The sequence below is a fragment of the Carassius carassius genome, chromosome 46 (assembly GCF_963082965.1).
Source record: "Carassius carassius chromosome 46, fCarCar2.1, whole genome shotgun sequence".
In the NCBI taxonomy this organism is placed as follows: Eukaryota; Metazoa; Chordata; class Actinopteri; order Cypriniformes; family Cyprinidae; genus Carassius; species Carassius carassius.
Window position 1 is genome coordinate 1,941,517 of NC_081800.1, and position 12,003 is coordinate 1,953,519.

Consider the following 12,003-nt stretch of genomic DNA (forward strand, 5'->3'; position numbering starts at 1 on the left):
ACGATGGCCTGGTTCTACACATGACTCTTTTATTATAGCGCACATCAGTGTAGGGAATCGACTTGGGGCAGGTGCCGTTCGCGATGGCTGGCTTCTGGGTAAGTAAATGCATATAATTGTTTTACATAACAGTTAAAGCCTATTGTACAAATAATCTGTTATACTTTACAGGTGACAGCGGTTACCCGCTCAGGCGCTGGCTACTCACCCCATTCTCAAACCCTCAGAGCGCAGAAGAAGTGCGCTTTGATGATACCCACGCTCGTGCGCACTCAGTAGTTGAGAGAGCCATTGGCCTCCTCAAGTGTAGATGGCATTGCCTTGATGCTTCGGGTGGTAGACTTTTATATCAACCAAAAAAAGTATGCCAGACCATCATGGTGTGCGCTATTTTACACAACATTGCACTGATGAATGGTATCCCTGTTCCTCCTGACCTACCACAACACAAGCATGAAGAGCCTGACCCACACCCCCCTCCCCAACAAGAAGGACATCATCAGGGAGCAAGGCTCCGTCAGGAAGTAATGCCCCATTTGTGAAGAACAACAGTGCAAAGGTTCATTTTTTAACAAGATCTTTTAATGTAGATGCAATGTCACCCAGCACAACCCTTATTTGCTTAAGCTCATCTGCGATTACAGTAATTGCATTAATGGTGTCTCTCTGTGTCTGCAGAACGGTCTCAGTCAGCACCCGGCCACTTCCAGCCGTGCCATACAGTCGGGACGCACTTGTGCTGGGGACCTCGGGAAACTCCATAGCCCCTGCAGACTCTGCACTGGGAGTTTCGTCACACTGGGCTCCCGCAGACTCTGCAAGAATAAGGACTAAACCAATTGTGTAATTTATTTTGTTTAATTGAGCACACAAGCAATAAAGTTATTTACCTGGTTCCCCTGTATCCAGCACATCTGTGTCTCCCTCCCTCTCAGACACAATGCCACACACACTGGTTTGGCCGAGAATCGAGGCCATTCGGGTCTCCATTGGGGACAAATCGGGGGCGCCTTTGCCCCCGTCAGTCGCACACACTCTGTCGGTGAGAGGCAAGCCGTTTCTTTGCTCCCACCTTAAGATCGGACCACTTCTCTTTTACATCTGGAACCGTCCTGTTTGCCGAAGCAACTGCATTTACCGCAGCAGTGATGTGTTGCCACTCTAAATTTTTTTTCATTGGTAATTCCACTGCTGTGGCCACCAAACAAAATAGCCTTCCTTTCATCCACCTCACTCACAAGAACCTTTATTTCTGCCTCCGAGAAATTTCGCTTCTTGCCCTTGCTCTCCATTGCTGCCATGATTTTGTTTTTAAAAAACACAAATTTCCCTGCTCCTTTTAATATGCATGGCCAATGAGGCGTTTTTTTTTTTTTTTTTTTTGCGTGCGCGAATTATAAGGTAGGCGGTGATTTATAAAGTGAAAATTGCGTGCATGTGTGCGTACGCATGGTTTTATAAATCTGAATATGTTTTTGCGTAGGCCTACGTAGATTTTTAGTAAGGATCCTACGCACAGTTTTATAAATGAGGCCCCAGAACTGCACTGAGAGTCACTTCATGAGCATCTGACCGTTTTATTTGAGTAAAACAAGCGTCATATCACGACTGTAGTATCACATACACATACACACTGCAGAACTGTAAAGGTAAACCCGTCAAAATAAAAGTATTTGCCAGAAATCTATTACTAGTCTGTTGTTCAGCAGAATGTAGAAAGCCTACTACTACTAGCTAATATTAAAATGAAACGAACATAATTTAAGGAATACTCACAAAACATTTCTTCCATGTATTATTTTTAATAGTAAATCCCCTTTGTTTACAAAAAAATCAAGTTTGCTTAATTTTCAATAATTAAAAGATAAATTAAATGAATGTTTTAAGCCTTCATTTGATAACCAGAAAAATGTAAATACACAGAATTTCAGAGGCGAAAAAACATTTCACATAAGGCTATTTTAAGAAAAAAAATTAACAAATTAAGTTGTTTTTATGCATTTAAATAATTACACTTGCTTAAACACAGAATTAGATAACAATAAAACATATATGGTGAAGAGAAAAAAAAAACATTTCATAGGGCCCTAAACATGTAATATTTGGCATATTTGTTTTTACAGTAGTTTTTGGGGGGTTATTTTTCCTGTAAAGATATCGAAATATATATCGTATATTGAGATATAGCAAAATATATCGACATATATTTTTTGCTCCATATCGCCCAGCCCTAATATATATATATATATATATATATATATATATATATATATATATATATATATATATATATATATATATATATCAATAAAATATTATACACTCTTGTGTGGCATTAATGTAACTGGGCGACAGAGGATTTCACGTATTGTGTTTCTAATCTGAACATACTGTTACAAGCTAATAGATCTAGCAAGTGGATGGAAGCTAGATAGTTTATTTCAGCAGAACTTCATTTATCAAAAAGTAGCCTACCTTAATGGTACAACGATTTAATAATACTATGATGTTTTGATATGTGCATGACCAGTCACGTATCTAGCAATGTGTGTACAGCTGGAAGTTTACAATTAAAATTTACTGTAAGCTGGGTAAAAAATATTGATTTCTTGAAGAATAGGCGCGAGTGGGGACGATTGCAACGAGGGGCAGATGCAACATGGTTTGTTCGATCAGGAAGGATGTGCCTCTCCAGACAGGACTGTCCTGAGCTTGACCTGCTCCAGCAGGCTTCAATAAGACATCAGTGAATCCACTCCTTACACATAACTTACACATTCGCATTTACTGTTCTGATATTCGTCGTATTGAAAACGTCTTATGTGAATGTGTCTTATGAATTACACTGACGTTAACCCAAAATATCCAACTATGCTTTAATGTAAATGCTTTGAGTGTAATTATTCAGATTCAGAGCCGCATCTACACATTTAGAGGTGCTAGGAAATATTTATGTTGGAGGCCCCCTGAATCCCTAAACCCCTTTTGGAATAAATAGCAAATTTTTAAGTTTTTATCTTAGATAAAGTTTAAAATGGACAAGTACAAGTATAGCATAAATATATATATTTGATGTTGCCTTTGATTTAATTATTTCTTAATTAAAAAAATTGCACCGTAAATACGTTTTTAGCGTTGCACTTTTAAATCGGAAGGACTTTTATTTTAGAAGGGGCGGTCTATGTCGAAGAGCTTCCGGTTGACACGAGGACAAAAGCCTGTTGTGTCTGTTTTCCCGTTCTGGAGTAATCGGTGTAACGGCTTCTAGGTACACACGGAATCACCATGCCTCGAGTTTACATCGGCCGCCTGAGCTATCATGTCCGTGATAAAGACATCCAGAGGTTCTTCAGCGGCTACGGGAAGCTGCTGGAGGTGGATCTGAAGAACGGGTGAGTACACCCGTGTGCGCGCGACACGAGGAGAGAGAGCGCCATTATCAGTCTAGCAGTCCATGATGAGATTAATCTGGTAGTTTACAGCTACAACATTTATCTTGGCGCTAGGGTTAAGAGCTACACGTTGGTTTCTCGTATATAACAATAGACTTAAACTGAAATGTTTCTTTTGAAACGAATGTGAGTTTGTTTATTCGCAGTCGGTGATTATGCGGTGATCCTGAACAGTATTCTGCTGAAATGTTGTGACCAGATTTGTTCTTTTTAGGTGGTAATTGTTGCAGAAGTGAGATTTTGATACTCTCGCCACGTTTCCACCGCTGAAGCGACTCCATTTGCTCGAGCGCGTCCGAAATGTGCGCGCGCCCGACGGCCTGAAGCGAGGCAAGCCTGCAGCCTTTAGCCAAGAAGCGTGTCGGCTAATGCTAACTAGGGCTGGGAATCGACTCCTGATTCAGAGTCTTTTTCAGTTTAACAAAACTTATCTATGGAAGTCTCTCAGGCTGCACACATTTAAATTCACGAAAATAAACAGAAAGAAAAATTTTAGGATGTACGTTAGCCTTCCGTTTCAGAAGTTAAATTAACCAAAGCCATAATTACAACAATTATGAGGAAAGATTTTAAATATATAACAATTCAGAGGTTATTTACGGTGGAACTGGCTTGTCCACAATTTTGAGCGCTGCATGACAGAATAGATCATGACGTCATTGAGGGTCTTGATCTTATTACCATCTAAAATAGTTTTTTTTTTTTTTTTTTTTTTTTTACATTTCTATCAGCCAATGATGATTATAAAAGAACACGTCACCAGCATAGATCAGTGGCCGAGAGCGCATCTGATTGACAGATAAACCATGAGCTCTATCAGTCATTTATGTTCTGGTTATTTTGTTTCAGTGTTAGTTAATATTGTGCAAAGTGTACAAAGTAAACTTCATCATTCAGCTGCGTTCAAACTGCATCACTCCCGCTCTCTCTCATGAAGCCAACAAGGAAGTGACAAAAACAGCAATTCATCGACTGGCCGCTTGAGGCTGTCTGCAAAAGCGAGTCAGTCCCATAGACTCCCCATGTTAAAATGGGGTGTCTACTCTTCCAAACAAGGTCCTTTTAATTCTTGTCTCTATAGAAATATGAACTTGTCATATAGCTCCGGGTGACTGCTCACCGACAACATCAGTAGTTCCTCCATGTTGAATGAGTGACTGTGGGTGGGCCTGCCGCCACAGCAGCAAACAGGCTCCTGATTGGTTAACGCGGCGCGGATTGTAAGTAAACTACAAATTATTATGAAATCTCTCTCTCCAAATGGGCACCAATTTAAAAAAAAAAAAAAAAGCTCTCCATTTGAGGATATCTGTCCAAATAATTATTCGATACTAGAGATCGACCAATAGGGGTTTTTCACTGGCCGATGCCCATCTAGAAATCAGGGCAGCCGATATGTCTTATGCATTTATCATTTATCATGCATTACAGGAAACACTAAATGAAAATGACAAAGTTATTTTCGAAGATAAATTCATATAAAAACACCCGTGCATTTTCATTCTGAAACATGAAGCACTCATTTTATTCAAAGAAGTATAAGCCCAAGCTATCTGAATCTGAGCCTAATGCATCCCCACCAAATGTGTTTCTCAAAATGCTTACTCCAGCTGAGTGTTCATTACCCCACTGAGATTTCCACCATTTGTAATCATCATTAGTAGAATGACACTCCTGAAGAGAAACTATCCCTTTGGTCCCTGGCGTTAAAGGATATTAATGACAACGACATGAAACACAAACAATATAGAAAAGAACGATAATAAATAACTGGGTGAACCAAAAGAGTACATGCTTTCAAATCACTTTCCTCAAAAGGAGCAAATGTGCACTCGGGAATAAAGAATAACAAAGACTAAGCTTAAATTTCTGCTTTCAAGTAATGATTTAAGAGTCCAAAGTAAATAAAATGAAAAACAAACTGACAACAGCATAAATAATAATAATAAATAAAAAATTTAAGTTTTTACGAAAACTAATCCAAAAAATAATCTACCAACTAATTGATTGTCAAAATAACTGTTAGTTGCAGCCCGAGTCTGATCAGTGCTGTGTTTATAGGTACGGCTTTGTTGAGTTTGAGGAAACCCGTGATGCTGATGATGCCGTGTATGAGCTGAACGGTAAAGAGCTGTGTGGGGAGCGGGTGATGGTGGAGCACGCCCGGGGTCCACGCCGGGACCGAGACAGCTATGGAGGAGGGGGTTATCATGGAGGCGGCGGAGGAGGAGGAGGAGGAGGCGGTGGAGGAGGAGGAGGAGGAGGAGGAGGACGCAGTAGTAAGTACAAGAACATCTGTAATGTATTGCATTGAGATCGTTTTTGAGTTTCTGTAAACCAGATGATTGTAACAGGATATTAAAAACGGTAAGCAAACACAAAACTTGCTACCCAGCTTTATGTTCCTGCAGCTGTAACACTGCTTACAAGTGTTTGTTTTTTCTTTGTCCTATTGGTAGTTAATTACTTTAACTTTCTATTATTGATTTCTGTATTTCATTTGTCATGCTGGCAACTTTCAGCAGCTGAAGAAAAATGCTATTAAAGAGTCAAAATGTTTTTTTTTTTTTTTTTTTTTTTTTTTTTTTACACAAAAGAAACCCAGATCAGTGGCCCGTTCTCCGTACATCGCTAACTCCGTTATCTGGATTTGATTTTTGACGATTCGTCATGATTTTGATTATTTGGTTCTTCGGGACTAGATTGCATCTTTTTAAGCGTAATTGACATTTAAAATCTATCACAGCTACTGCTACTCTGGTGTATTAAGCGAGGTATGAAGAACGGGCCCCAGCTCCACACAGCTTTCTGGATTCCTTATGTTGATGTGCTAATGAAATGTTGTGAATGAAAAGGTAGCCTATAGTCAGGGGTGCACAAGTTTTTCAGCCTGGTTGTCATACGAGAACCTGGAGATTTGGTTTGTTCCTCACATGGTGTGACTCTTAGAATATAACTATAAAAAAATTAGTGAGTGATTTTATTGCACTTAAAAAATATATATTTTAAAATATGGAGTATTAAATAAACAATAATTTTATAGTAAACTGAAAAATAAAATGTTTTTTTATTATCTAAATTTGAGCCGTAATTAGGGCTGGGTACCGAACTTCAATGCCTTTATGGTATCGAACGAAAAACTTCGATACTATGAGTATCGAAAAATGATTTATCTTTCGGTGCCAAATTTCGGTTCCTAAAGCCAAGCGGCCGGTTTTTTTTTTTTTGTGCCAAGCGGCTGTGTCTGTGTGAGCTTGTAGCATACGTGCATGTAAGGACCTAAATTCGCCGTGATTGGCTGTCCACCACCACGTGACGTGACGGGGAGGATTTCTGAAGATACTCGCAGTCACATATCACAAGTGTAGTTGTTTTTTCTCAAAACGTTTCCGTTTTACAATGCCAAAGAGGTCTAAAGTGTGGCTACACTTTATAAAAGTAGATGCCGAGTCAGCAAAGTGCAACATATGCGATAAGAGTATTGCAACCAAAGCTGGTGTTAATGAGGCATTTGTTTGTTGTCGTATCTTGAAACATGCCCCCTTTCACGTCGTCTAAAAAACAGAGAGAGACAGATTTTTCCGTTACAGTGAATTTCTCTGAGCAGCAGGCCACTGTATACGTTCATTTAAAACATAACCGACTGTGTTTACGAGAATACTTGCAGAGACAATTATTTTGATATAATTGTGTATGTGTTCATTCAGAAGTTACGATACGCAAAAGATGAATTAATTCTCTGTACGCGCATTGTCTAAAATGCTGCTCACAGCGCGAGCTTTGAATGAGTGAGCGCAAGCTCCGAACGCGCGCGAATTGTTTAAAACACTTGAATCAGCAATATTTAGAAACTAGTGCAAATGATCAACTACGATCCGTTTCACCCCTTCAAGCGAGTGAACAACGCGATGCAAGTTAGGAATTTGACATCACTATTCAAAATATAATCCGTCAGACTGGAAAACACCGTAGTCCCGGGACGTGGGGCTAATGATTTTGCGAGCCCTGCACCTCATATCCATCCAGTTTGTGAAACACTGGTTTTCACACTGGTTTCGTTAAACAAAATAATAAATTATTATTTTAAAAGATTGACTCAAAAGAATCATCTGTTCACTAATCGGATCATGAACTTGTATTACCGAGCCAAAGATGATCTATTATTGAACATCTCGAATGAATAAAGACTTCAAGTTCATCTGTAAAGCACATAAAGCAATCGTTTGAGTTTATAAACTTCTATTCGTATGGATCTGATAACTGAATGCACAGTGTGAGTTCTAGGAGAATGTTTGTGTCTTGATGAGCATGTATCGCTCACTAGGAGTCGCTAAATGAGCAGCTGCAGTCTTTTTTTTTTTTCTTCAACGGAGGATCAGTTGCCCTATTGGTTAAAATCTCCAAACTGTTTACTTATTAAATTAAATGACATCAAAACAGAGGCGTTTGCGTTATGATGTGGTGGGCTGCTGTGGGCCAGAAAGTCCAGGGCAACTTTTTGATCCCAGTCCGCCCCTGAATGGCGCACCCCTATCCAAAAAGCACAACCAGTTGTATTATTGTTATCCTGAGTGTGCAGTGTTACCAGTATTTGTTTTAATTAAGGTGAAAAATAAAAGTTTTATTTAATGTATTTGTGTTGATGTTGAAATGGATTTTAAAACATATGGTATTGAAAAAAGTATTGTTAGGAACCGGTATCGAAACTGAGGTATCGGAATTGGCACCGGATTGAAAGATTTTGAACAATACCCAGCCCTAGCCGTAATGATCATTTTTTTTTTATTGGAATTATTTAGATTTTTAATTTTCAAACTTAAAATCAGCAAGCTTTTATTTTGGTGTGTTGCCGGCAAGTATACGCACTTCCAGATTTAGCGCTGCCGACTGTAGAGCATCAGTGAATGAAAGGTCACAGTTTTGCATTGTGCTTTGAAAACTTCAGCGTAGATTTATATCTTCAGTTTGAATAGAAATCTTATACAGTACAGTTTGCCAATCTAAAATGGTAATTGTGCATTAACAGCGGTCAACCATGTCTGTATGCAAACATGCTCTCCGAAATAATTTACACAGCACATTTCTTATTTTGGTCCCGCATGCGGACCACTTATTATGTGCACCCTGTCTATAGCTCACCCAGAAATGAAAATTGTCATGATTTACTTAAGTTTTCAAACCGGTACAAATTTCTTTCTTCTGCTGAACACAAAAGAACTGTGTAACTGAACAGTTGATGGTAGCCATTGACTTCCATAGTATCTTTTTCCATTCTTTGGAAATCAAGTGGCTACCAGCCACTGTTTGGTTACACAAATTGGTTAAATATATTTTTTCGTGTTCAACTGAATAGAGAAACCGGTTTGAAACAATGTGCGTGAATGATCTGTCCCTTCAGCCCAGCCACATCAGGGCAAGTCATTACCAATTCTATTTAGTTTTCATTTTGCGATCACTAATAACTTAACTGTTTTGAAACATGCTACTTTTTTTAATTTTACATTCTTCTCCACTTGTTTCTTTTTTGAGGGCGTTTTTATATATTCTTTCTTTGCCCAATATGCCATTTCTTTTGTTCTTGAGTTTAAGCTTGTGTTCTAGCCCAGTGGAAAGTAAGCATCAACATCCATGTATAAGTCTTATTTTATTTCCAATTTGATCTTCATAATAACAAAGTCCTTGATGTTTCAATTTGAAAGAGTCCAGTGGGGACTGAGGCTGAGTCCAAGTGTCGTTGTGGCTAAGATGACTACCTGACCAGTTTGGCCTTGGCCTCTTCACCTTACAATGTGTGTGTGACCTTTGCCCCTTGATGCTTTGGCTGACCTAACCGGAAGCCAAGATGACCGCAGCCTTTTGCCAATAGACCAGGGGTGATGGTGAGGAATGACACTAGTTATTGCTATGTTGTCCATATGGAAAGCCTCTAGCCAAGATGTAATTGAAATGCATAAAATGGAGACATTGGGTTCACTAGCATTTCTGTACGAGCAAGTGAAGTGAAGGGTTTGTGAGCCTGAATATTAAACATTTTAAATGTATCATGCTGCCTATCAAAATAACATTTTTGCCCTGAGAGACCAAGAATGATGGTCTTGTCAGACTTGTGTTTTATCAGTTTCTTTTTTATCCAAATAGTAATGCCTTTTCTGGGAGGCAGCAAACTGCTCTTGAGTCTGAACAGGTTGGCAATAAGCAACAGAGGGCAAATATGACTTGTATCTTCTCTTAGGTTGTAATGTTAAATCAGTGGTCTTTCTCTGATTTCTTTCATTAAAGGATCTTTTTATGTTCCCTTGATTTTGCTTACAAAGGTGGTTACAGCAGCAGAAGTCGCCCTGGAAGGAATAAGTATGGCCCTCCTGTTCGCACTGAGTACCGTCTCATTGTGGAGAATCTGTCTAGCCGTTGCAGTTGGCAAGACCTCAAGGTAAAGGTTCATGAACTTCAGTTTCAGTAAAATTATTAATCTCTGAACATCACTATTTTAACACTCAAGTATCTACTTTCCCATCGCCAGCAATGTTTTGCACGGAGTTGAAGTTTGGGTTCCTTTTGCAGGATTTCATGCGACAGGCAGGTGAGGTGACCTACGCAGATGCCCATAAGGAGCGTGCCAATGAGGGCGTGATTGAGTTCGGCTCCTACTCTGACATGCGGAGAGCTGTGGAGAAACTGGATGGAACAGACATCAATGGCAGGAAGATTCGTCTGGTTGAAGACAAGCAGCGCCGTCGTCGCTCCTACTCTGGCAGCCGTTCTCGGTGAGTGCTAACAAGTGCAAAACACCCATTTCTGGTGAAACTGGTAGGGTCGTGCTGTTAGATTGCCTTGGTTTTTTATCTATATTGAAGGACATTTTAACACTTTTAGGATTGGGATCTTGCTGGGCACTTTTCACCATTGGTATACCACAAGGTTCTAGCTTGGGCCCCGTTTAATTGCCGATTATGATTCCTTCAAAGTTAAAGGGGTGTTTTGAAACAGGATCTTTAATTGGACAAACAGTCCTTTGTCAAACTGAATGCTTAACAGAGCACTGCTTTGATAAGAGCTTCAGTATTTACCTCTAAATTTGACATTGCCTATACATTTGGGACAGGAGTATTTGTTATTAAATTTAATCTTTTTCCCCAGTTCTCGTAGCCGGCGTCGTTCTCGTAGTAGGAGCCGCCGTAGCAGCCGTTCTCGGAGCAACTCAAGATCTCGCTCTAGGTAATAAAATGAAAGTTTTAATTGAATGTAAACACAACAGTTTGGATCTCCACTTTCAGCTGCTGTTTGTCTTCTGTAGGTCTCGCTCTCGCAGGCACCGCTCCCGTTCCAGGTCAGGACATGGGTCTCGCTCCAAATCTCCATCGAGCAAGTCTCGCTCGCACAACCGTAAATCCCGTTCTCGCTCCCGAACACGCAAATCTCGCAGTCGATCAACCAGTCGCAAGTCTCGCTCCCGCTCAGACGAGCGCAAGTCCCGCTCTAAGAGCACTTCTAAAGTGAAGTCAGATCGTGAACGCTCCAAGGAGAAGTCGGTCAGCAAGAAATCTAGGAGTAGATCGGCTTCACCGATGGAGAATGGCGATGGGGTTCGTGCCAAGTCTGCTTCTCGCTCTCCATCACCTCAGGCTGAAAAGAGCCAATACAAGTCTCCAGACAGGCATTCACGCTCTCGCTCAAAGTCTGGCTCGCGCTCTAAATCCCGGTCCCGTTCCAGATCTGCCTCCCAAGATTAGTATTAAGTGCAGTCTGATATTTGTTTTTGTCCCTCCCCTCCCACCCCATCTCCTTAAGAGGCTGGTTGGCAAGGATAATTTTCTAATAGTCATGATAGGATCCAGGTCCAAAGTGTTTCATTTTTGTTATTTTACCTATCTTCCATAGTAAAAGAGAATCACAGCTTCAGTATTTTATATACATAACAATAGCATGAAAATAAGTGATTTAATTTAGTGCGCTGCATGTCAGTCCTTTTATAAACCATGATCCTATGTGCCGAGTGGCTGGAAAAGGACTCTCGGCAAGGAAACGAAAGGCCACTGCGTCTTGTGGCTTAAACTATTATCTGAAAAATCTAGACTTGCGTTTCTTCATGTAATAGTTCATTGAAAACTTTCTGATTTTGTTTTATTAAAGTTTGTTCTGTTTATTTTATTGTTGTGTGTTCTTTTCAATGCATTTTTCTCAAAGTCTATTAATTATAAATGGCTATACTTTTTATTTTTATTTTTTTTCTCCTTGGCAGAGAAAAGCATTACTTAAGTCCTATTCACACCAACTATAATGTTAATGCTTAATTTTACTCTCCTGGTCTGCATGTACATACTATGTATTTAACAGTTTTTTTTATTCGCTTTGGTACTATTTTCACAAGCAAGGTGTACATTTTCACAACTCATAGTACCAATATCACAACAGATCATCAAAAGTGCACATTTCAGCATTTTCGAATGGTGTTAGTACAATACACAAAACCACAAAGTATCCTTTTCACTGCACAAAACAAGTGTTTCATCTTTATAAATGTTTCATTCACAGTAACCACCTTTCATAAATC

General features: G+C 39.6%; 1 protein-coding gene across 1 annotated transcript; it reads left to right on the top strand.

Annotated features, from left to right (window-relative positions):
* Positions 1-3,192: 3,192 nt before the first annotated feature.
* LOC132129735 (serine/arginine-rich splicing factor 6-like) lies at positions 3,193-11,595 on the top strand. Its single transcript, XM_059541439.1, has 6 exons — positions 3,193-3,392; positions 5,514-5,731; positions 9,767-9,882; positions 10,014-10,216; positions 10,590-10,667; positions 10,747-11,595. Exons 1-6 carry the CDS (start codon positions 3,286-3,288, stop codon positions 11,180-11,182), a joined length of 1,158 nt encoding a protein of 385 aa, XP_059397422.1. The 5' UTR covers positions 3,193-3,285; the 3' UTR covers positions 11,183-11,595.
* Positions 11,596-12,003: the final 408 nt, after the last annotated feature.